Source organism: Fomitiporia mediterranea, assembly GCF_000271605.1.
Source record: "Fomitiporia mediterranea MF3/22 unplaced genomic scaffold FOMMEscaffold_2, whole genome shotgun sequence".
NCBI classification, from domain to species: domain Eukaryota; kingdom Fungi; phylum Basidiomycota; class Agaricomycetes; order Hymenochaetales; family Hymenochaetaceae; genus Fomitiporia; species Fomitiporia mediterranea.
Window position 1 is genome coordinate 1,505,153 of NW_006760387.1, and position 25,598 is coordinate 1,530,750.

Here is a 25,598-nt window from a genome sequence, read left to right on the forward strand (position 1 = left end):
AATACAAGTATTATTTTAGAATGTAATGCTTATGAAATCATTTTATTAGATTACTTTTGCTATTATTAAATACATTTGTTGCGACTTTTTCGTGATGTACGTGACCTGCTTTGCTAAGTAATTGACTATCCTTCTTGTGCTGACAAAATAGATTTCACTTGAAAAAAAATCCACGAGAGAGGGTCTGCAGCTAGTAAGTATGGTAATAACATTAAATTATCCCTGCATTGTGATGATGTAATGTAACAGTAGCTCTGTTTGCATGCCGAGGCACGTCGGACAAAACGAGACGCTTTATTAATAACAGCTTTGCATGAAGTATGGTTGTACTTTCTATGCTCCCTCAGATTCATTATCACTATATTCTTTCATGTGTCCATATCCCCAGCATGATCTGGTACCTACATGGTATAAAGTTTTAAAAACAGGAACCTAAAATGCATGGTCTCTCCGCTGTCGCTACCCGAATTCGGGAGGCAACAAAACCCCGCCCCTTACGCTTGGTGGCGAGCTCCGCGACAATTGCCAGGCAATTGGTGGCAGCTGGCATGCACCCGTTTTCAACACTGCTTTAGCTGAAACACAGACGACTGGTAACACGTGCAACATGCGTTGTCTAGGTAAGCGTACAACATTGCAGTTACCCTGTAATCCTTCATTAATTCTATCTTATTGCAAAGTTAAAGTATTCAGACGTGACCATCGAGATCTACTACGCTTGAAGGCCTCTAACAGGCCGAACAAATAAAGCTGTCAGTGTGGCGTCAATAACTATTTTGCAGCATCTCTACACGGGAAGCCGTTAAGAGCGCGTCTCTTCGAAATTGCCAGAGTCAGGCACTACTTCAAACGAAGGTTCGTCAACATGTCACGCGCTAGATATCCTGAATCCACACGCTACAGACGTCACTCACCTCACACAAGACAACGGGTACAACCAAGATATGCACCATCTGCCTCGACTAAAAGCGAGTCCAGTGGCAAGTCGACGCAGAGAAAAGAGAAACCTTCGTTTTTCTTCCAACTGGCTGCATTTTTAGATGGCACAGACCGTCGTCTATTCGAGTCGGTTTTGAAAGGTGCAGAAGGTAGATCAACAGACGATGCAACAGACACTGGGCCACCAAGAGACTACGCAGACAGTGCGACAGGCAAGCACTATCGGTCAGACAGCCCCATGCCGAGAGAACCTGCAGACAACTCTACAGGAAGAGGTAGCAGGCTCTTAAGAGATTATAAAATACTGGGAGAAATAGGGAAGGGATGTAATGGAGATGTCCGAGTGAGTGTGCCTCTGCACAATGAATTATCGGGTTGTAATGCCTCTGGCTAAAAAAAGCTCTATTTGGTGAACAAAATTTGAAATTTCTAGAAGGCTGAAGTCCTGCCAACTGCGAGAGCCAAGGGAGGCAGATGTCATTTTCGTGCGATAAAAGCAATGTATCAACCAGTCGACAACGAAGTTAAGGAAAGATTGGAAGCTGCGAAAGGAGTACTACGCAGTCTCAATGATTGTCCGAACATCGTAAGTCCGTATGTTGAACTATCAGGTTGTGTCGGGACATATAAATCACTGGGACCTCAATAATAATGCTAGATTTATTTCTACACGTGTTTTACTGAAACTACAACAACTGGCACTGAACACTTGCTTTTTGTGAACGAGTATGCAGAAGGAGGTAACCTTAGCGCAAGAATAAAGAAGAACGATTCATTACATGAGAAGGATCCATTACATGAGCAAGACAAAAAGGCAATCATATAGTAAGTAGACCTCGAAGTGTTTCTGTGTATGATCTAATCATTCGATATGTAAGCGGCACTCTAAAAGGACTAAGTTATCTTTATGAAGTTGGAATAGTACATCGTAACATCACGTAGGTGAAAACTGTCCCTGATGAAATTCTGGAACTGATGTTTATGCTCTTAATCACAGACCCAACAACATTCTTATCTCTAGCAGACCCGGTCGGCCCATTGAGTGGCGCAGGGTCAAAATTTCAGATCTTATGTTGTAGGAATCTAGACTGTGTGAATCTACTTATTAAGGTAAATACTGACTATCATTTAAAGCTGCAAAGGAGTAGAGCACGGAGTTGCAATGAGAGTCGCCGAGCCACAAGGACCGACTACTTTCATGGCCCCTGAAGTTTTTAAGAGAAAAATAATTTACTTTTCTCAGGATATATGGGCGTTTGGGTAAGGAAGAAGATCGGTACATTAGCTATATAGGCCAGGTTGATTCAGGAAATGTTCTAGAGTCATTACTTATGAGATGTATAATGGTGAAAATTCCTTACTCTGGCCAAGCTCAAGCTCAATGTAAGAATCTCTTTTCTCCAACCTCGAGTCATGACTGATCAGGAATCGCACAGGTCTGATCAGGAAGAATACGCAAAGATTCTGTGGAGGTCATCAATCACCTGGACTACTCGGGGGTGGAAATCCATTTATAATAAAAGTGGCGAGTGATTCCTATTGATTGCAAACAAGGATTTCGCACTCAAACGAAGCCACATCTAGCTGTGCGTTTGTGTCAGAGTATGCTCAATCCAGATTTCGAAACTCGGGCTAAGGCAAGCAGCCTTATCGAGGATCCTGTGAGCAGCTATCTATAGTGACTACATTTAAGCACTAAGAGTTGTACTTTTGTAGTGGTTCAGAGAGTTTTGCGACAGGGGGTTCTCAACCAGACGGGTATTTGTGTTAGAATAGGTTTAACATGGTTTGCAGCCAAGATGTTCAAGCACACCTTGCATTTCCTTTGTGGGCAGAGATGAAATTTGTAGATAAATATGTATGTTCGGTCTTGCTACACATTTGTTGGCTGTTATCAAAGGTACAAGTTTATACGAGGTTGTTGATTTGTTTCCATTGTTGAAAGGAATGCACGAAGATTGCGTTCGAGCTTGCTGTAGCTCTTGAAGTAATACACAATGCACATACAGTACCAGTAATATAAAATCGAGAGTTCTTTGGTCGGAAAGGACGTCCATAGAGGGTTTCCTTCTATTGGGATGTGTATCATAGTTTAGGACACAAAGAAGAGTTTGCGTTGGACATTCGCACTTATCTTGTCTTCGTGCATCTGCTTTAGAGTCTGTGAATTAGAGAGAAACCATGCACGAGTGACAACCTGTCTGTACAGATTTACTGTACTTCCTTGTACTTCCTTGAGTTTGGTTGTAAGTTTAGGAAAATGGGATCACAAATGAACTAATAACAAACAGTTATGGCCTGTTACACACTTATGTTAGCAAACCTGGAACTTAACAGAACTTGTTTGTAACAGTGTTTAGTACTTCCCTAGTACTGTTCCAGACTACTCTCTATCTTGTGTTTACTATTTTCTAGTACTCTGTGTGTAGTGTATATGCTTACATGTGTAAAATTTCCCACATATACACATACACACATATAATTACAGGTGTAAACTGGGTCAGTAGGACCCATATACAATACACTACTTCTGTATACAGTGTATACAGTGTATACACTGTGCCAAATATAACAAGATACTTTACATTAAAATAGCTCATAAAAGTACACTATTATCTTTCAAAACAAATGCTTGATATTACTAAGCTAAGAAAATGTATTATAGTACTGTTTACACACAGAAATAAGACAGTTGAGTGTTGTGAGTTAATATCATATAACAGCTCTAAACCTTCATGTAATGTACTGTAGTAACTATACTAACTGTAGTACTCATACTAGTACTTTTTAAGTTAAACAAGGTTGTTATATAGTATTAAAATGATTTGGTATATAAATAAGTAAAGTAAATAAGGTTTAGAAACTCAAACTTAGTATTTAATTAGAGAATATGCTTAGTAATACTGTATACTCGTATACAGTGTATACGGAAATTTTTTACTTATGGTATACACATATGTGCATAAATATATGCCTGTATTTTCAGCTAAAATTTTCTCTTACAATACAGTGTGTAAGTGTATACACTGCAGGCATATCTGTAAATTATGCTACAGTGCAGAGCACTACTATTTTCCTTGCTACTAAGTCCAAAATATTACATAATTTCTTACATCACATTACTTTGCTCAAAATTGAAAAGTCTCATTACTTATACAAACAGGTGTAATGTATACAAAACACTGACAGAACAAAAGTATCTTTGTTACAGTCAGGAATAAGAACTAGTCTATGTACATGTAAGAACTCACCTTTGTTATAGTCAGAAATAAGAACTGGTGTAATAAAGGTGAAAGATCAAAACTATATATATTAGAAATAAAACAAAGGTAACTTATACTTAAAGGGGAAAACAATGCTAAAAAGAAAAGGAGAGTGTATATACTTAAGAATAAAGAGTATGTGACTCAGACAATAAGGAAACATAGTGTAAAGACAAAAGAGGAAATGTGTGTGACTCTAGGGTCTACACTAAGAAGGTTTAGGCTTAGGAGAAGATCTAGGTTTGAAAATATGGTTCTACACTAGGAGAGGTACAGAACAGTACAGAAGCTGTTATAAGCTATAGGGTAGGCTTACACTCTTCCCCCTTCTGAAAAAATAGTACTCTTGTGTAAGTGTAAGGTTAACTATACTTATAATACTTTAAAAGCTATTCTCTAGAGTTTAGACTTTATTTTCTATTTATATTCTTACTTACCCTATCCTTCCTATTTTACTAAATACTACTAACCTTACTCTCTATATCTTCTGTTTACAATCTATAATACTTTGTATACTTTCTTATCTCCTTCTATCAGACCTAGTTAGTTAAGAGTATGTTATAAAAATAAGGTATTATTATTTAAAATATAGTACTTTAGTTAACTTGTATAAAACTTAAGAAAGGTCTGATTAGAGTTAAGTAACTCTAGTATATATTCTGACTTGTCAAAGTTAACTATAATTATAAAGTATAATCTATTATAATATAGTATAAACTTTATAGTATGTTCTAGTGTTTGTACAAGATAATCCTAGTAGTAGTTATAAGTAGAGAGTATAATCTAGTCTTTTACTATAAAACAGTCTTCTACTATACAGTTCTAGTTAGTATAATGTACCTAGTGTGTCTTTACTATTAGAAGGGTGTCTTATACTTCTGTAACATTCTAGTATATGTAGGCAAGGAATTCTATAGCTTGTATCTCTAAGGAATCTACTTGTAACAGTTCTAAATGTTGTATAAGTAGTAAGACTATTTATAACAAGTACTCATATTATAATTAGAACAGGGAATAACTTATAAAAGTATTGACTGTGTTTATAAGACAGAATCATACTTATGAGAGCTAGACCTACTATCTTTACTGTTAGTAATCTATATAAAAGTGTAACAACTAGCTTACTATTTTGTTAGTGTACTTACTAGTACTATCTGTCTCTAAATAGTATACTATCAACATTTTCAGCTTTACACCTGTTTATACATGTAATACAGTCTAAAATTCAGAGAGGAACAAGTAGTCCCTATTAGAAACAATTTCCTAAGGTAAGCTGTTTTTACAATACTATTTATTAAAAAACAATTCTACAAACTCTTCTACTGTCATATTCATTCTACAAGGCTTAATTCTAATGTTTACTCTACTTAACCTATCTGTCATTATTACTATCCTATTCTATCTACTATCTTTTAGTAGTAGTCTAACAAAGTCAATTATAATACTCTTAAAACATACATTTAGGACTAGAAGTGGGTATAGTAGACTAACAGGTTTTATAGTCAGATTCTTGTTCTGTTAACACACATTGTATCTAGGAATGTAATTCTGCTTAAGATCCTAGTATATATTAAACTAATAGTATGAGTTGTGTAGGGTAAGGTATGTTTTGTCTGTACTAAAATGTTCTAGTTTATTATGTGTAAAGTAGTACAAGGTTTTGTAAACATTTCTAGTACTTAGAATTACTAACTAGTTGTTTAAGTATAAGAGCTTATAATCCTCCTAAACTCCCTCTATACTTTTAAGGTTGGTACACAGTTTATAATAGAATTTGTCTGTGTTGTAACTGTTCCTAATTGTTGTAAGAAGATCAGAATCTGTAGAGATCTGTATAACTGTCTCTCTTAAGGCTTTCTGAGTAGGACTTCTGTTTTCTGAGTTGGAGTTAAAGTCTAAGTAGTAGGAAAGTGTATCTGTAACTATATTCTCTTCTCTCTTAATGTAATGTAACTTGTAGTTATACTAGGAGAGCTCCTCTATCTACTAGGCTTGTCTTCTAAACAGATTCTATTGTGTATCCAAGTATTTAAGAGTACAATAATTAGTATAAACATAGAAATGTATTCTAAGGAGGTAAACACACTATTTCTTAAATGTACAGACAATTGTAAGGAGTTCCTACTTGTATACTAAGTAGTTACACTGTACACTATTGTATTACTTAGACTCAAATGCTATAGGTCTTACAGTTTTCTATAAGGATCTACTACTAAGAACTACTCTAGTCTTAGAGTTACTTATATTCATAGTTATATAAATTTGCTCACCTAAGTCATAGTTTATAAAGGTGAGACACTCTCTATTAGTAACAATTGACTTAATAACTTTGAAGGCCTACTAATGTTCTAGTTTCCATTCTAGAAAAACCTTGTTACAATCCTTACTTGTAAACAGGAAAAGGACTATAGTGTGTTCTACTAAGTATAGAAGGTATACTATAATATAGTGTAACAGTCTGAGGAATTTGTAGACATTCTTTACTCTCTAGGACTGTAACTATTGTAGAATGTTCTTAACCTTGTTCAGGTCTGCTTCTGTCCCCTTTATAGTAATCAGGTGTTTAAGGAACTTAACCTCTGTACAGAATAACTTAGTCTTCTTTTATAAACAGATAAGCCCTTTGTTACAGAGTGCTTGTATAACCTTTCTAATATTCCTAATGTATTCTACCTTAGACTATAACTAAATGATAATGTTATCCAAGTAGACATAACAGATTTTCCTGATAAGATACTCTAATACCTTTATAACCTACTACTATTATATAGCTAGTACATTGTATAACCTTATTAGTATGACTGTCTATTTGTACAACCTAAACAGAGTACTAATTATAGTGAGTAGAATATGTTCTGGGTTTATATGTGTTTAGAAGAACACATTAGTTATGTTAATCTTAGTATATATGTGTTCTCAGATAGTATCATTTATAATCTCATTAATACAGAGAAGTAGAGTATAATTATAGATTGTGTTACTATTTAGAGCCTAATAATTATATACTATTCATAAAAGATCTACAGGATCTACTTTCAGGATAAGAAACACAAGTGATACATACAGACTTTCTAACCTGTACAAACAACCTGTCTAAGTATACTAATTAATGAGTGTGTACTAAGTCTTCTAGTATTTTTGTAAACAAGTGTAAGATTGTGTAACTACTATCTTAGAAGGATCTTTAAACTGTATTTTATAAGTAACACTTTCAGGGAGCTCTACAACTAGTAGTATTGTGTCTAGGAAGTAGTCCTAATACTATTACTTTAGTTCCTTATCTAATGTCTTAAATCTCTCTAACTTAGCTAGAGTTTTCATATACTCTTAAATAGTTGTAGTTAAGGTTAACATAGGCTCTAAGGTTCTACAAGTTGGTTATAGAGTGTAAACTAGTTCTACAATTTCTACTTTCATTAGATTATAGTTAGAATCCTTTAGGATAACTGTCTAGCTTTCTATATTAATAATAATCTAATTCTTCTAAAGAAAGAGTATACTAAGAATCATTTTATTATACAAGTTATTAACTATACAAGCTTTTACAACTTTTAACATTCATTTCTGATCTACTAACTATACTCATAACTTTACTTACTCTATAATCTGTTTCCTTAACTCTTTTACTAATTTGATTGCTAGAGTTATAATAATGTGTTTCTTAAGTAGGAATTACTTAAGACTCATCTAGAACACTAGTTTCTTATTAATCAGAACTGTAAAACAATTAGAGTCAATTATAGATTGGATCTAGATTAGAGTAGAACTACCTTCTATAAGTATACAGTAGTTTAGAAATAGGAGAGAGTCAGAAATTAGAACATACTTAGATTCATCTCTACTTGTAGGTTCTAGTACTATAGACTACTCTGTTTGTACAGAAGTAGTAGACTTTTACTTTAAATGTAGGGACTTAATATATACTTCTATAATAAGGACTATGTTTTCTAGTTTAGACAGACTTGTAGGACAACTGTTCCTTCTATAATTTATAAAGGGTTTATAGTATTAGAAACATTCCTAGTTCTTTATTAGAAGCTAGTACTCTGTATAGGACAAGCTAATATACTTTACAGTACTTTCTAAGACAGTCTTTAGACTAGCTATTATAAGGATAACCTTTCTTGTGTGTTACTTCTCCTAATCCTTCTTCTAAGCCTGTTCTACTATGAGTATCACTTTTACACTATTACAAACCTTTATACAGTCTACTTCTAACTAGTTTACTAGTTTACACACATGTTCTAACTATTTGTAAAGTTTAGTACAATCTATTACTTCTTTTCCTAGAATCAGTTTTAGAGTTGAGAAATAATCTATAGAATTAGAGATCTGACTATTTACTAAGGTTATTATATACAACCTTTCTGTATATGTTATAAACTACTTAGAATGTGTTAGGACTAAATTTACAAGTGTAAGACAAAGCTTGAACTAAAGGTCTGAGTGTAGGTTAGCTTTAAGAAGTTTGTAAAGCTTATTAGAATTAAAGTACTAATCTTCTAAAAGACTAAAGTTAATCCTAGTAACTTGTAACTGTCATTCCTAGAAGTTGTAACTATCTTACTATATTATTAACAGTTTGTTCTAGGTTTATACTATTTAGTTTGTAGAGAGTATTTTATACTAAAGCTCTTAATAGAATGTATCTAGTATAAGCTCTTTAAGTCTTAACTAGTTATACTTATACTACTAACACAGTCTACTATCTTATAAACATTCTATTGTAACTGTAACTATACAGGTTGTAAGGATGGATTTAGTAAACATATACTTGTAGAATACAAAGATTTATAACTAGAGAGTGTATAGTGTTAGATTACTTAGAGTTAGTATTAGAAACTTTGTTATACTTTTCTAAACTATTTAGACTTTAGTTAATATAGTACAGAACATTATAACCTTTTAGTAGTTTAGAGTAGATAGCTCACTTGTATTACTTTCTAGTTTTAAGAGGTTTAAACTATTTACTAAATCTGAACTTAGGGTTACTATAAATAGTAATAGTATAAAGAAAGTAAATACAGTTTCTCTAGTTAATAAAGAAGCAACTATAATAGCTTCTAAAGATACCTAGTACTAGGAGAAATAAGACCTAATTATATACAGTTAGGAAGAGAGCTGAACTTGCTTTAAGACTGTAATAGTGTGTTTAAAAAGGTTAAAAAGTCTTACTAATAGTAGAGAGTGTTTAGAAAGGCTGGGAGAACTTTACTAATAGTAAAAAACATTTAGAAAGGTTGAGAGAATCTTACTAACATATAGTACAATAAAGACTACTTTGTTAATGTTAAAAAAAAAGTAGAACAGTATTAAGGAAGTGTTAAACACTATTATAAACAAGTTCTATTAAGTTCTAGGTTTACTAACATATATAGAATACTGACAGAACAAAAGTATCTTTATTACAGTTAGGAATAAGAACTAGTCTATGTATATATAAGAACTTACCTTTGTTATAGTTAGGAATAACAATTAGTATAATAAAGATAAAAGATTAAAACTATATATATTAGAAATAAAACAAAAGTAACTTATACTTAAAGAGGAAAACAATACTAAAGAGAAAAGGAGAGTGTATATACTTAAGAATAAAGAGTATGTAACTCAGACAATAAGAAAACATAGTATAAAGACAAAAGAGGAAATGTGTATAACTCTAAAGTTTATACTAAAAAGGTTTAGACTTAGAAGAAGGTTTAGGTTCAGAAATGTAGTTCTGTACTAAGAGAAGTATAGAATAGTATAGAAACTGTTATAAACTGTAGAGTAAGCTTACATAGTTTATCTTAATTCTGTTACAAATTATAAGTTGTAAGAAAGTTTAACTTTATAAAGAACTCTAGTAAGATTAAATACTAAAGTTTATATAATTAATTATACTTATGTTAACTATGTAAGATTAGTTTATTACTCTATAAGACACTTTATAAGATTAGTAAGAATATTATTAATAATTATTAATAAATTTATATTTAACTTATAAATTAAATACTAAACATTATAATAATACTTAACTACTAAACTACTAAACTATTATACTATTATAAATTTGTGTAATTTTATTAATTATATTATATACTTACCTAAACCTAAAAAAATGAGAAAAATATAATAATATACTCTTTATCCTAACTTAACCTAAACCTAACACAAAATCTAAACCTAACTTACTTACTAAACCTAATTAAAAAGTATAATCCTCTAAACCCTCTATCTATAGTATACAAATCAGACACTTAAAAATATGTTAAATATTTTTGTCATTATACACATATAGTAATATTATTATTAATATAATCTGATCAGATTTAAATAATCAGATTATATTATATAATATTTATATATAGTAAGAATCCAATTTATATATTATTTGTAATTATCTAAATAAGGTAATGAACTAATCTTACATAGTTGACATTGTGTAATCAATCATATAAACTTTAGTAATTAGTAAGGTTGATACTGAGTTTCCTTACAACTAGGAAGAATTAAGATAATTAACTTGTGAGTTTTGTGTTAATCAGATTTCTTATAATTTGAGTAGACAAACAAGTAAGGGATACAAGAAACATTATTTAATTTCAAAGTCTGACAACTCACAAGTACTCTAGAGTACTTGTGAGTTGTTGTTGTTTGACTACTACTTTAAGTAAGTATACAACCTGATCCTTATCTTAACCACCTAATTTTCATTTCAGTACTTTAGCATTTTTAGCATATTTCTTACATACTGTGTACAACTCACAACTTGTAAGAGAATTGAGATAGGCTAGTGAATGAGACATGTTGTGCCAGGAGTGTCTGAACACAATTCACATAGTGGTACAATGTGTTTTATACTTACAAATTTCCTCTAAGTCCAAATTGTCACATAATTTCTTACATTTTGTCATTTCTCCAAAAATCAGAAAGTCTCATTATATATGCAAACAGCTGTAATTGTTGTTCTATTCGAGTCTGCTCTTTGTGTTGCAAAGATTCAAAGAGAGCTCAACTGTCATGGAGAGGAACAAAAAAATGAGCATAAAATATTCAGCTGCTTTGCATTGATTAGCAAGAGTGGGAACGGATGGCGTCATTCTGGGTAAACACCATTTACCGTCCATGCTCCTTGTCCGTCCAATTTGGCATCAGCTATTTCATCCTTTGCTCCTTCTACTGCTTTCTTGCTGTACGATAGATCAAACGACGAGAAATCTGCAACGAAACTTGCCTGCAAGACCAGAAGAAATCCTGGGAAACGCAATGTAAGGCACATGGCGAGAACCGGATCTTACACAACGCACGGAATGCACGGCTTTTTTCTTCGTATCGAAGCCCTCTCCACATCTGCTCCTCATCTCTTCATCATCCTTGAATCCTCGTAATATAAGGGATATTCCCTCAGTCCAAGCTTTGTCTTAATAATTCTGACTCTCAATTGGCTCGGACGAAGGTCCAATTCCGATAACACCGCACGAAGTTGTAGGGCAGACATGGGCAAGACAGACGACATGGATTTTACACGCGAAGTATCCCATGCAGATGGCTTGATTGTACGGGGTGAAAAGCCTTTCAACGCCGAGCCACCTGCGTCTGCGCTCGTCGAGTTTAGGTATACGCCAGAGGAGTTGGTTTACTGTCGGAATCACAGTGCGTCTGGTCTTTCATTCATTCAGGTGGTTGCTGGTTTGACTGATTATCATATCTTGGGACGACTTTGTCGATTGTACGATATAGGCCCTGTATTTGAGTTGGATGAGGATGATTGGACTGTTACTATTGATGGTAGCGATGGACTTTTACCGAAGCCAATGGAATTCAATCTCAAGGAGTTGAAAGAAAACTTTACTTATGCAGAAGCTGTCGCCGCTCTACAGGTATGTATTTTCTCCCATGATGGACAGCTAAAAAGATATTTAATACTAAAAAAAAAATTATGCTTATTTTTCTCCGGCCAGTGCGCAGGAAACCGACGAAAGGAAATGGGTGCTATCAAACCCGTGAAGGGTATCACCTGGGATAATGGTGTCATCGCGAACTGTCGTTGGGGTGGTATTCGTTTGCGTGATGTCCTCCTGCACGCTGGAGTTGACGAGTCCATGGCGATGGACGACGATGTACATGTATGGTTCGCATCGCATGTGTCTACTTGTCAGGACGATTCGTATTATGGTGGTTCAATCCCGCTGAGAAAGGCGTTGGACCCAGAAGGCGATGTTCTACTTGCTTATGACGTATGTTCATTCTATAAACGTTATATTATATTCATTTCCTCGAGCTTACCTTGGTTATATAGATGAACTCACAAAGCATGTCTCCCGATCACGGCTATCCTCTCCGAATAGTCATCCCAGGCTATACAGGCGCTCGTTGGGTAAAATGGCTTGGGCGTATCAATATCGCGCGTGGAGAGTCGCCGAATTTCTACCAACAACGGGATTATAAGGTGCTTCCACCAGAATGTACAAACGCTGAACAAGCCGCTCCGTGGTGGGATAAAGTGGCTTCCATCGAATCGTTGCCTGTTAACTCTATCATTGCGAGTGTTAATGAGGTGTATGGAGAGGAAGGGAAGATACGTATTAAAGGATACGCGATGGGGAATGGTGGAGTTGGGGGGCAGATCGCGAGTGTGCAGGTTGCGATTGAACCTGACGAGGAAGGTGCTGAAGAACAGTGGGTGGATTCAGTCATCACGTATCAAGAAGGCAAATGGAGTTGGACACTTTGGGAATGCTTACTCGATGTCGGACCAATGAAGGCACGAATTGAGGGAAAGGGCGGAAAGCGAGAAATGAAGCTTGTGTGTCGTGCAAAGGATGGGAAAGGTGATATGCAGAAGAGGGAGTGTGCGTGGAATATGCGCGGTGTTGCATTTAATGCATATGGGCAGGGCGTTTGGCGGTGGTAAATTTATAGTTCCTCCTTTCATGCATGAACAAGGTGTATTATACTGTGTGTTTAGCGTCAGAAATTATTCCTTGTAAACCTCCCAAGACTTGCCCTGTAGAGTTGTCCTTAGCCTTCATTTGTTAAGTATTATGGATGCTATTTGTATTAAATCTTTACTCAGGCTGTTTCAAGGCTCATTGACAGACGAGGTCATGCACTGGAGGCAAGAATTACGTCAGCACATTATTTTTTAATTTCAGGAGGCTCACACCGTACCCAGCCTTTGCCCTCAAATTCTTCCCGGATCAGAACAGTACAGTATAGTCGATTGTCTCAAGGCTCTGACTCTGCTACTCTGCTAATGGACTCAGTTACCTCTGTCTATAAAGACATGGTATCCCAGTTACCCCCCCCCCTTTCCCTCTTACTCTACTAGCTCAGTTATTGTAATTCACACATCTAGACTAACACAACTTGAGCATACCTAAATTGTACCTTCTTCAAACTTGACATCCTATTTCGTTTCATAAGCATATTACTCACTCTCAGCCAAAAAGTGTACAGTACAACACTAGCTATGGTGTGTACTTTCTATCCAAACTCATACCTTCTAATCTAACACAAATATTCTGTAAAGGCTCAACAGTCCTCTAACAGTTGGTTCTGTACATCCTCAGAGTACTACTAGATAGTAGAACAGTGTACAAGGCTCTCAGATAGACTATATACTTATTGTATGTGTTCAAATTATAGGACTGTAAATAGGAATTTAATTATATATAAATAATAATAATAACAGTATTTATAATATATATAATACTATTTAATTTCTAAGACAACATACTCTCTTATACTGTCTCTACATTCTATCTCTATCTGTACTTGTTCTTCTACTGTTAACTGAGAAAGGACTAAGTACTTTTACTTTTATTATTATTACTAGTATTTTATTACTCTTTAAAATCTTTATAGTTAAAAGTATAATACTATTCATCTTATGTCTGGTAATTGTACTTACAAGTACTGTAAGTGTTATTATAACTATCAAAGTAGTAGGACAGAAACCTACTAAAAGGATAATAGTAGGATTGTAGATTATTATAATTGTGAGTCTATATTTTGTATATAGATAAACTATCTCTAATAGTTTTTTCTTAGTCAAGTCTGTTTCTAAAACTAATACTTAAAGTTGTTACAATCCTGTCCAAGTCAAGCAATCATAATTTACATATTACTTAAAATACATTCATATTTAGAGCTTTTATCCTCTCTACCTAGTACTTTTAGCTTTAAGTATTTAGTATTGTACTTTGTCTCTCTCTTAACTATAAGACACACTACACTATTCCTAACTTATTTAGTATGATTGTATTCAGCCTTTATATCTCAAGCATTGGATTCTTGTTTGTAAGCATTTTTGATATTTTGGAATTGGCACTAGGGATAGCTAACACTCTTGTCCTTCTAATTGTAATACTGTATTAATGAGCAAAGGTTTATCCTTAACAACTTCAGAACTTAGTTACTAATACTTTACAAGATTCTGAAAATCAGTCAGATAATTAATACTTCTTTAGATTGTCTTCTTACTAATATAAAATCTAAAGCAAATCCCTGCTTATCTAACAAAATCTGGTAGGATGATAATTGTAGTGTTGTGAGTCCAAGATGTTGTTCTATACATACAATTGGCACTGTCTGTGTGTAATTAATCTTGACTTTCTTAATCAAATCAGAGAATTTGGTGCATGTCTTCACGCCTATCCTGGTATCCGGTGTTACACATTGCACTACTGTGTTTTTCTAAGAACTGAGGAGTGTGGGTGTCCCTTGCGACCAGGACTTGGGCGCTACAGCTAGTACGCTTAGCAAGTGATTGCTTTATAGGCCAATCATTCCCTTTATCCGTCGAGCGTGTGTTGTCGACCTCTCTGCTTCCATTAAATCGAAAGTAGGAACCGGGTATCTCCTTCAGTTAGTGATCGATAAATTATCATGTCTTTTCCCGTGATACCCCTAACCAATGTTATCATTCATTTCTTTGTGGAAAGAGGCGGGCTGGGAGTAATAAAATAAGGTGTCGGGATGTCCGGAGACTGACCGAGAAGCGGAGACTAGCGTGGACAAGATGGACCATATGAGGAAGCGATACTTTCTTAAAATGAACTGAATTACATACTGGCATTTATTGCATAAAATCGAAGGGTCGCGTAGAGGCAGAGATTGAGCCAACTTGTTGGTTGGGAAGAGATGCTTCCAACCTATCCACCGTTCACAAAGTCTTCGAGACCGTACGTGTCCGTGCATTTCTCTTCTCTCCCCATCTGAACCACACATCCTGCTCGCGCTATGGGTAGCCTTGCACTCAATGTCACCGACCTCTCCACAACTTCGCGTTCTACCAACCTCCCAGCGCCCAATACGCCCAGTCCAAACTCAGCCCACCCCTCAGACTCCGTAGGTGTGCACAAGGAGGTTGGCTTTGAGATCCTTGAACGCGCGCGCGCGTGCCATCGCAAGCACGGCGAAGTGCCATATCCGCTCAGGTACAGCCACCAAAATCTCAACTTGTGAGTCCCCGGTCTGCGTACTTTTGGCGTACGAGAGCCCTGACGCTAGTACTTGCTCTTAACAGTGATGCCATCGACCACTTCCTCTTCTCAGATGTCGTCGGTGGTGTATCATTGCAAAAACTCGATGTACCGCCGAGACGTGTGCTTGACCTTGGCTGTGGGGGAGGGATGTGGATCATCGCTGCTGCTCAAGTCTGGACGGTGCGTCGAAGAATGCATGCATTCATCTCCGCGACCGCCGTTGTTGATAATGTTGACTAGGATACGACATTCGTCGGTTTTGACATACACAGAACTCAACCTAATTTGTGCCTAGCTATGCATAACGACCTTGCAAAACGCATAGAGTGGGTGCATGGCAACTTGTACGTATTTCCGCGTTCTACTTGGATCGTTCGCTTGACGTATGTGCAACCCCTGTCAGTCTTGAACTCCTTCCCTTCGCCGATGCGGATTTCGACTTGGTGCGCGTGCAAAGCATTGGACTCGGTGTACCAGAAGACGAGGTGGGTAATCTCGTGGAAGAAATCTCCACTCCAAAGCAAGTCTGATAGAGATGAATTTCGCTAGTGGCAAAACGTAATTGATGTGCGTATTTTTTTTTTGCTGCTGTAACGCTCCGTGGCGGCATCCCTGACAATGCTTCAGGAAATTGTACGGGTGCTAAAACCCGGCGGAAGCTTAGAAATCGTTGAAGAAGACATTTTATTCCCATGTCCTGAGACACCAATCACAAAAACACCCCGCGCATCCCCGACTTTGCGGGGACGGATGAATCGCAGCCATTCCCGCTCGACACAAGACACAATATATACTGAGGAGGAAAATGACGCTCTTTATGAAGAGTTTTTCGAAACTGAGAAGTCACGCAGTGTGGATACGATCTCTGATGCCCAACATGATCAGGTACTTATTCTACGTCATTTTTTTCTCTCATGATAATCAACGTGACCATAATTTTCTCGCAGAGAGATCACTCAAAAATAAAAGAAGCGTTCATGCAAATGCTAAGCGCCCGATTTATCAATCCGCAAGTCCTTATCGTTCTTCCATTTTATCTACAAGCAGCGTTCCAAGATGTGCAGTCCCTGCCCGTCATGCGATTGTTCTTACCTCCACCCAGTGGAGTTGTGTATAGCCCCGACCGATCGTCTGATTCAGACTATTCATCCTCACAATTATCGCTTGACTCTTCGTCATCAACACTCGTTGACTCGGCCTCATCTTCGGCTGCTTCCTCCCCAGCAATGAACCGTCGCTTCTTTGATACGCCGACGATCTCCCTATCGCCGGAGCAAGAGGCTCTGAAGACGCGTCTGCACTTATCGCGGACGATAGAAATGATCCGCGCCTGCAAAGAGTCTATTTGGGCGCAATATGAAGTAATCCATTCGCGTGAACGAAGGATGCCTAATACTCTTATGGACCGAGATGATTTCGAAGCGCTTTTCCACAACTGGGAATGGTACGGAATTTGTGCTTATCTGTCACAGCTAATAAAAAAAGCTGACTTATATCTGTATCATCTAGTGATATGCAAGATCGTTGCGGGATGCGGGAGCTAATTCAATCCAGTCTAGGGTGGCCTATCCCTGGCATGCTACCTAAGCCAGCTTGGCGAGACTGGCGCGAAAAAGGAGATACTGAAGACGTAGAGTCCTTCTACGCTTCTTCTCCACCAGAGCTTCTACGTTCGTTGCGAGGATTTGTGTGCAAGAAGCCGGTGCACATCATTCGTAGCGAGCTACCATTACCGGAAGTAAACCATCATTAAAATTCATTGAAGTCCGTTGTCCGCATTACCACCCAACTTATTACACAACTTAAATCATTCTATTTATCTATTGTCTAACGTCTATCGCTACATTAAGTTTCATCGTCGTTCTTACGCTGTGTTGCTTCGCTCATTTCAGCTGGTCGCTTTCGTTCATGGATTCATTGTTTCACCTTGTGGACTACATCTCTTCTTCGGATTCATTCATGGTTCTTGTAAGCATACTTCTTCCTTCACTTCGCAATTCATGTATATATCTCTGGCCTACTGTTTCACTGTTTCAGTCTTGATGCCATTATTACGACTGCCTTAGTTGCTCCTCACACGCATCATATTGGCACTCACCGTTCTCCACTTTCATCTTCTTTTCGGATGCAAATATTCTCCGTTTCATGTTCATTATTTCTGTCTCGGGAAGGCTTTTATATGGGATTTCATACGTGCGGCTCATCAGGACGGTTATTTATTGCTATCAGAGCTCTCTGTCTACTGTATTAGAGGATTTCTTTCTTTACATTTACTTATTTTCTGTGCCATACATTCTGTTTGATTTAAGTTTCTCTTTCGAATGAACATAAATTGTACATGCATCAATTGAGTGGTTGAATGACTCTTGTGATATACAGTACCCATTCGGGTCCGACACACCTTCCTATTCAGGAAAGTCAACGAAAGTCAACCTGCCTGAATCTAATTTCACTTCCGGCGAATCAGAACTCTTCCCTTCCCTTTCTCTTACCTCTTACCTCTTACCTTCTAACTTCATCCTCGAATTTGGATTGCCTACAAAGCTTTTTTTGACTAGAAGTGAACGATGTCGTCTGAGGAGATGAAGTCAAAGTCGGCGGAGGAAAAGCCGAGGTCGACGGCTGCGGAGGATTTCACGAAGTATAAGGTATGGGTTCTGTTGTTTGGTTTGTCGTGTGCTTGTGGTTTGTTTCGTTCCTGGAGATGACACCCTGATGAATTTTGTGTAACTCCATCCCTAAGGGGAGCTTTCATACCGATCATCTTTTTCATCCAAATTCACGATGAATTGAAGAAATGCTGATTTCATACCGATTTTTAAACTTGGTTGGTTTTTTAGACCGCTGCGGACATCGTGAACAATGTGATGAAGCAGCTCGTCGAGCTCTGCGTCGAGGGCGCGAACGTCCTTGAGCTATGCGTCAAGGGAGATGAGTTGATCGAGCAAGGCACGGGATCTGTCTTCAACAAACCGATCAAGGGGGTAAAGGTAGCCAAAGGTACGTCCAACTTCGACCAGATTCACTCTGAAATAATATATTATCCCATGGACATTCAGGAATTGCCTTCCCGACGTGTATATCGATAAACAACTGCGTCGCACATTTCTCTCCACTCGCGTATGTCGTCTACACATCGCATATACGTGCATATACGCGTCCCTTTCTAACAATTTGTCCCTTCTCCGCCACCATCTTGATTTCTCAATGGATGAATGATCAAACATAGATCCGATCCCGCATCGTCACAAACTCTCGCAAAGGATGACGTTGTGAAGCTTCATCTGGGCGCACACATCGATGGATTCGCGTCCATTGCGGCAGAGACGCTCGTCGTGGGTGCGAGTGCGGAGAACCCTGTTACGGGCCGTCGAGCGGATGCTATCAAGGCTGCTTGGCATGCAGCAGAGATCGCGATGCGTTTAGTGAAGGTTGGGAATAAGAATTGGGCAGTGACGGAAGCTGTGAATAAGGTTACTGCTGTTTGGGGGTGTAAAGCTGTTGAGGGTGAGTCGGTCTGGCGGCCTTCGTTTTGTTCTGTTTTGTTTTTTGTTTGGTATGATCTTTGATCTGAGACGATTTTTGAATTTTTGTGCGCGTAGGCATGCTATCATGTCAACAGACACAAAACGTCATTGATGGCAAGAAAAGAATTATCCTTAACCCTAGCGAGCAGCAAAAGAAGGACTTTGAGGCGATCACGTTTGCGGAGGATGAGGTGTGGGGGATAGATATCCTGGTTTCGACCGGCGAAGACGGGAAGGTCGGTCAACCTGCATTTATCTTTTGCCTAGAATTAAGTAACTCAACACACACTCATAACCTTGACGTCCTGTAGGCCCGCACCGAAGATACAAAAGCAACAGTCTACCAACGAGATCACACCATCACATACCAACTAAAGATGAAAACCTCCCGAGCGGTATTTTCGGAAGTCCAAAAGAAAGCCGGTGCATTCCCGTTCAATATTCGTGTATTGGAGGATGAGAAGAGGGCACGGATGGGTCTTCAGGAGGCGTGTCAGCATGCGTTGGTGAAGCCGTATGATGTGATGTGCGTCTGATCTTCTCACTTTTTTTTACCATCAAACTAAAATAAAATATTTAACTTGACCTTTCCTCCTTGCGTGCGTATAGCTACACCCCACCGGAAACCTTCGTTGCTGCGTTCCACTTCACCATCGCCTTACTCCCCGCCGGGCCATCGCTCATCACTCACCCTCCTGTATGGTACAAGCCTGAACTCGTGAAGACCGAGAAAGAGTTAGAAGATGAGGAGCTGAAGGAGTTACTTACGAGGAAGCTACGCGAAGATAAGAAAAAGAACAAGAAGAAGGCGAATGGAGAGGGCGAGGCGGAGTAAAAGGAGTAAAGGAAAGGACCTTGGTGTGAAGCCGGATGTATGCGTGGTGTGTTGTGTCGTGGTGTGTTGTGATGTGCTGACGGCGAAGTATAATCTTGTTCAATCTGTACATTGTGTAGCTACTGCACTCTATATTTTTGGAGTAACATGGAGAGTGGAAGACAAGCACTAAAGATGGATTGATACATGCATAAATGAACGTGATTATACAAAATTTTCGGTTAAGTATGGGAGACCAACTGCATATATGCACAAAACTGAGGTTCGTATGTATCAAAACGGAATGTAGAGGAATTAACTAGGGCTAAGCATCATCACGAAGCTTATCCTCCGCATCCTGACCAAACTCTCCCAAAGTCCGTATAACAAGCTCCACATTTTCCAAGAACGAGTTCACAGTCAAGCGTGCCAAGCGGATTGTCAGGCAGGAAAACGTCCTTTAAAGCAAAGAAAAACATCATCAAGCATACGTTCATGTTTTATTAGTTAATGTGTTAGACGCAGACGTACGCAACGAGTTCGTCATGCTCTACTGATAACGAGCGTTTGACGGCTTGAGGTTGTAATTCAGAATCAACTTCGATGGCTTGTTTCGCTACAGAGGCGTGTTTTGGTGAGGCAAACGGTATGCGTACGGTTCTAATAAATGAATAGGAAATTAAATGCTAGCTTCAGAAGTACGAAATAAAGACCGTTGTGAATCTGAAGCGCACACATTGTGCCATTGGTCTGCCTCGGCACTGGTATTGGATGTAGACATGATGGTTAAAAACAAGTGCTGACTTAACGCAGGCAACAAACTCGCACGCCTGCTTTAAGTCCCGAGTTCATTATTACTTGTTCTCCGATCGCCATATTGATTAGAATTTAACTATTCTTTGGCCGAGTTGTATCTTGTTTTTGTAATCACTTGCTCAGAAAAAATGAAGTTCAATTGAAGTTATTTATTAAAATATTATAGTCTGGCTCTAAGTACATGATCAAGATCAGAATTAGAGATTTTAGGTGCAATAGATACGTCGAGCTGAAGAAGAGCTCTCATGTCTAGAAGAGCGGAAGAGATAGCATGCTTGAAGGTTTCCGTTGAAGTGTCTTTACAGGAGAACTTTGATTCTATACCGAATTTGATTACGTCGGGTCCTGCTAAGTCTAGTTACGGCAAGAAAAGCTGATCAGTGGAAAGCAGTGGACAATGATGAGAGACGTAGACGTACAGTTGACCCCGTAGCCGTCATGATACGGTGCGCCGAATCTGTTCGGCAACGTAAGATTCCGAACTGCGTCACACAACGCGAAAGAGAGGAAAATGGTACTTACCCCGTCCCGCGGAAGTACGTCCCCGCGCTCAACCCACTCGTGCTAAGCTTCCACTCCTGACTCCTCGTGAAAAGCTCGTCGTCGAATAGAGGGGACGATTCACCGTCTTTCATGAGGAGGCGTAATCCGAGTAGGTGTCGGTCGATACCTTTTCCAGTCGCTGCTGCTTTCGTTAGGAGGGCGTGGGTCTTGACGGCCTGGCGTAAGAGGCGGAGACGGTCTTCAGTCTGGGTTCGAAGGAATGTCAGAGTGATATAGCGTGAAGATTGGTGGGAGGTGAGATGGGACGTACTGAGGTTGTTGGATTACACATCGCGAGGACAAAGTTCCTCGAGTCTGTTGTTAGTGTTCGAATCGTTTCCGTACGTCCGTGTTGGAATAGCCTTGTTAACACTGTCTCGTATGTTGCAGTGAACGATCCGCGCGTACGGTACCATGCAAGCTGCATTACCATCTGGATGAACGCGTCCGGGGGGAGAAGAGCTGAAGGCGCCCACAAGACCGAGAGAAGAAACCATTAGCGTTTTCCGCATCGCGAGAAAAGCTGTCAAGCCGTACCGTTGTTCTTTATCCAATCAGTTCCGTATTCAGTGAACCACATAACATCGTCATCCGAATCATTAATAAGAACTTTAGCACGTTCTTCCGCCTCCTTGCACTCCTTGATCAGCCGTTCGTCAACTACCCAGCCGAGCTGTTGCCAACGTCTCGGCTCCTCATTCTCAGATTTCGCAGCATCAAACGACTGCAAAGGCGGCCAGTCCACATCAGACTCCATATCTGCCGCAAGCGAATAATCCGCAACGATACTCGGCACAAGCGCGTCTACAGGGGAATGCTCGCCCATCATCCCCGCTCGTGCATTCCTCTCGACGATCAGCGTAATACCCTTATCGAACCACCTGTTTCGTGCGTTCATACCCGAACGGATATTGTGTAGGTGTGATTTCAGTTCGGAAGGATGTGGGTCGCGAGTTTCGTATGTGTAGTGGTCCAGGCTGACAGCCATCGTGCAGTCTTCGATTGTTTGTAATGTCTCGCGGTTGGTAGGAGATAGTTGGGAGATATATGTATAATTCTGCAACGCAGTCATATCAGTGTGAGGATAATCGCAGTTCATGAGTGGTGTAGCTTACCTGAGTCCAGTTATCTCTGTTATCAGAAGTCAGAACTCCAATCGGCAAAGCCCTCTCTCCAGAAGCCAGTCGTCTGTCCGCGTCAAGAACAATATCGCGAATCCGTTTCTCTAGCTCTATATGTCCGATATTTGTATTCCCACCATCGTAGACGTCCACGACGTAAATCCAATCGTGAAGCATGACCATTACTTTATTCTTTGAGGGTGCAGAGGGTTGCGAATGGGAAAGCCTATCACAGACAGGTCGAGGTATCCTGCACACGTTGAACATCCTCGGAACGGTATGTCGCATCCATTTGCCGGTGTGCGTGGTATCAGGATGTAATTCTTGCCTTTGATTCATCCGTTATTAGAAATTGGGGATGGTACAAAAAGAAATGAAGAGAAAACACTTACGATTCTATTCGCTCTCTAAATTGAAGTGTCCGGCTAAGTAGCCAAGCAGCTCGACGAATTTGCCAAGATGTTATTCCTGCACGTACATCTCCTGCATCGACTCCCTTTTGTACGGATTCCGGTACAGTGCGGTCGTCTTTGTACGCTAACCACCAATTCGAATTAATGAGCAACGGAGCGCGACATTCCAAGTATGCCTTCTTCAGCCAAAAGTTATCGTCTAGCCAGTTATATAGAGATTTCTTGTCGAGTTCTGTATTTTAAAAAATGTCAAGTAAGCGCGACATTAATATGACTTGATGGGAAAAGAAAGAACAGGCTGAACGGACAAACCTAAAAGTCGTTCCTGTAATGTCCTTCCTAGCCCACGTTCGAACTCATTTATCATATTCACCCTTGCACGCATTGCGTCTTTAAATGAAGCGCCTCCGCGTGCTTCATCCTCGAGAAGGAAAGGCTCAAGTGATTCGAGGTAACGGTCCAAGGTGCTGCGAAGACGAGGGACTGGGAGTCGAGGAAGAGGTCGAGCACTACTAGCACTTGAAGTGGAAGAGACATTTGGACCAGAGTTAAGAGCAGTTGAAGACACGTCTGACATGCGTCTTCTGGACATGAGCGGTAGTGGACGAGTCAGCGCCAATGTTCTTGAGAACATTATTGCGCAACGTATTTTATTAAAAGAAGCCGACGTTGTAAACCGGAACAGTCGGACTCGGATCAGTAATCACCAAGTTTTCCTCCTTACACCCCAGCGTCTTTGAGTCGGCCCCAGGCTAGATCTATAGCATCGTAGGTTGAATATATGCTTACGACCAGGCGAGATGAAATATGGTCGAACTTGAAGAGGAAGACAAGAGTGTAATGATCAAGAAAAGCCGAATTTTAAAATATTTCTTGATTCCGTCATCAAAAATTCCCTCCGGGTCATCACGTGCCTTTTCATTTCCGCTTCCTCCTCACTGACCAGTGACCTCAGTCATCGCACCAGCCTCCGCCCATCACACACTAGACCAAAATGGCCACACCTTTCCTCGTTGGCATCGGCGCCATAGGTGCAGCTCTCATCGGCCGCCAAGTCCTTCGTGCTGGTGCCAAATCCGGCGCTGAGCAATTCGTCAAGGGTGGGTTCAAAACAAAAATGGATCGGAAGGAGGCGATTGCAATCCTTGGTCTGAAGTACGTTTTGTCTTGTCTTTTGTCTACCTCCATTCTGCAACTACCTTTGAGCTATTTTTTGTATTTTGTGACATTTTACGTTAGTTTCTCGTTACTAATGTCGTGCTTTTAGAGACACCCCTCCTCTACGAACGAAACTCAAAGACGCACACCGACAAATCATGCTTGCGAACCACCCAGACCGAGGCGGTTCGCCATACCTCGCGAGCAAAATTAACGAAGCGAAGGATTTACTGGACAAATTGGAAGGAAGAGGGCGATAACCTTACCTTGCTCTGATAGGTGTGTACTTTACTCGTCGCTCGTAGTTTTCAAAGAATGCATCCGTCTTACTAATATTTAGGTTTCTTTAGAATCTGCTTTTCGTATTGTTCTATAATTCGTGCAATCCCCACTTTCGCCTGTATTTGCATTATGGATATATATATCTCTCACCATAATACACACAGAACAGCTCAGTGAAATGTACCCTAGTCATACGAAAGGGAAAATCACAAAACTACCGCCTCTAAATACCATTCCAGTGTGTATTGGATACAACACAGCAGGTATTCCATATACATTTCCACTTTTGTATAGCACTCTTCTCATCCTATACCTGACTTCAAACTTGATTCATTACTTTCCACCCATTTCCACAACCTGTATAGCCAGGGATAACTTTGGAGAGGGTGGTCATAGTTAGGAGACATACTCTGTGAGCTCATCTATGAGAATGAACCAAATGACTAGAGTAGGCTCAACAAAAATTACTCATTTCCTAGATGAATATATAGTAAAAAGCAAGTAAAGTATTCTCCCTCTAGGTCTAGCACCTTTTCTAGTAAATGAGACAAGTATAATATGAATTGTCTGACAAATGGATACATGTGCCAAAAACTATATATGTAACTGTTGTTTAACACTATAGTAGATGAACTCTAAGATGCTAGAGAATGTTGTATAGATGAAGGCATGTGTAAAATCCATATTGTCAGTCTTACTAATGTAGGTCTTACTACTTTATATAATGTTATCAAAATCAGGGATCCTAGCCAAGTAAAGATCCATAATTTTATACTAAATAAAGACTTGTGTTAAGAGTTCTATTATAGTGTTAAGTATGTAGGATCTGAGGCTGAGAGATACAGGAGAGGGGTAGGAGAAGAAGAAAGCTACAATACTAATAATAAAAGTTGTACTCTTTATGTACTGAGTAAGGTCCAGTTCTCTTGTAACAGATTCTAAACTGTTGTAAATGCTAAAATATGTCTTTTGTAACTTTACTACCTTTTTAAGATAAGCTCAACCAATTGCCTCTAAGTGAATTTGTTTACTAACTAAGAATAGTCAACTCTCTCTAATAACTTAGAAAACCTAATAAATAAACCTATTAATTTTCTGTATTCAACTTTAACAACTACTACTTTCTTACATATTTAAGACTTAGGCTTGTTCTTAAGTTGTAGAGTAATAATAAAGACTTAAAGAGAATAGAACAAAAATGAGTATTACCTGATTAACTTACAGATAGTAGAATAGTGTATACATAATGAA

General features: G+C 38.7%; 8 protein-coding genes across 8 annotated transcripts; 5 read left to right on the forward strand and 3 right to left on the reverse strand.

Annotated features, from left to right (window-relative positions):
• Positions 1–607: 607 nt before the first annotated feature.
• Positions 608–2,203, forward strand: FOMMEDRAFT_25720 (kinase-like protein; the record flags this gene model as incomplete). Its single annotated transcript, XM_007262645.1, has 6 exons — positions 608–620; positions 783–855; positions 904–1,282; positions 1,373–1,525; positions 1,598–1,764; positions 2,074–2,203. 6 exons carry the CDS (start codon positions 608–610, stop codon positions 2,201–2,203), a joined length of 915 nt encoding a protein of 304 aa, XP_007262707.1.
• Positions 2,204–11,280: 9,077 nt separating this feature from the next.
• Positions 11,281–11,545, reverse strand: FOMMEDRAFT_151712 (uncharacterized protein; the record flags this gene model as incomplete). The annotated part of the gene is made up of 2 exons (XM_007262646.1): positions 11,281–11,418; positions 11,492–11,545. The coding sequence occupies 2 exons, from the start codon at positions 11,543–11,545 to the stop codon at positions 11,281–11,283; spliced, it is 192 nt and encodes a 63-aa protein (XP_007262708.1).
• A 135-nt stretch (positions 11,546–11,680) lies between these two features.
• FOMMEDRAFT_151713 (molybdopterin binding oxidoreductase) lies at positions 11,681–13,098 on the forward strand (the record flags this gene model as incomplete). Its single annotated transcript, XM_007262647.1, has 3 exons — positions 11,681–12,064; positions 12,146–12,421; positions 12,484–13,098. The coding sequence occupies 3 exons, from the start codon at positions 11,681–11,683 to the stop codon at positions 13,096–13,098; spliced, it is 1,275 nt and encodes a 424-aa protein (XP_007262709.1).
• Positions 13,099–15,428: 2,330 nt separating this feature from the next.
• Positions 15,429–17,426, forward strand: FOMMEDRAFT_151714 (S-adenosyl-L-methionine-dependent methyltransferase; the record flags this gene model as incomplete). Its single annotated transcript, XM_007262648.1, has 8 exons — positions 15,429–15,649; positions 15,715–15,853; positions 15,914–16,017; positions 16,077–16,158; positions 16,223–16,240; positions 16,301–16,558; positions 16,621–17,117; positions 17,183–17,426. 8 exons carry the CDS (start codon positions 15,429–15,431, stop codon positions 17,424–17,426), a joined length of 1,563 nt encoding a protein of 520 aa, XP_007262710.1.
• An 829-nt stretch (positions 17,427–18,255) lies between these two features.
• Positions 18,256–20,035, forward strand: FOMMEDRAFT_77177 (proliferation-associated protein 1; the record flags this gene model as incomplete). The annotated part of the gene is made up of 7 exons (XM_007262649.1): positions 18,256–18,321; positions 18,514–18,673; positions 18,733–18,793; positions 18,903–19,180; positions 19,276–19,436; positions 19,512–19,726; positions 19,810–20,035. The coding sequence occupies 7 exons, from the start codon at positions 18,256–18,258 to the stop codon at positions 20,033–20,035; spliced, it is 1,167 nt and encodes a 388-aa protein (XP_007262711.1).
• A 304-nt stretch (positions 20,036–20,339) lies between these two features.
• On the reverse strand, positions 20,340–20,795 carry FOMMEDRAFT_151716 (Pcc1-domain-containing protein; the record flags this gene model as incomplete). Its single annotated transcript, XM_007262650.1, has 3 exons — positions 20,340–20,472; positions 20,546–20,674; positions 20,749–20,795. The coding sequence occupies 3 exons, from the start codon at positions 20,793–20,795 to the stop codon at positions 20,340–20,342; spliced, it is 309 nt and encodes a 102-aa protein (XP_007262712.1).
• A 195-nt stretch (positions 20,796–20,990) lies between these two features.
• FOMMEDRAFT_75613 (carnitine acetyltransferase) lies at positions 20,991–23,484 on the reverse strand (the record flags this gene model as incomplete). The annotated part of the gene is made up of 8 exons (XM_007262651.1): positions 20,991–21,184; positions 21,250–21,287; positions 21,353–21,579; positions 21,645–21,835; positions 21,911–22,430; positions 22,489–22,822; positions 22,887–23,139; positions 23,220–23,484. The coding sequence occupies 8 exons, from the start codon at positions 23,482–23,484 to the stop codon at positions 20,991–20,993; spliced, it is 2,022 nt and encodes a 673-aa protein (XP_007262713.1).
• Positions 23,485–23,901: 417 nt separating this feature from the next.
• FOMMEDRAFT_131393 (uncharacterized protein) lies at positions 23,902–24,325 on the forward strand (the record flags this gene model as incomplete). The annotated part of the gene is made up of 2 exons (XM_007262652.1): positions 23,902–24,062; positions 24,175–24,325. The coding sequence occupies 2 exons, from the start codon at positions 23,902–23,904 to the stop codon at positions 24,323–24,325; spliced, it is 312 nt and encodes a 103-aa protein (XP_007262714.1).
• Positions 24,326–25,598: the final 1,273 nt, after the last annotated feature.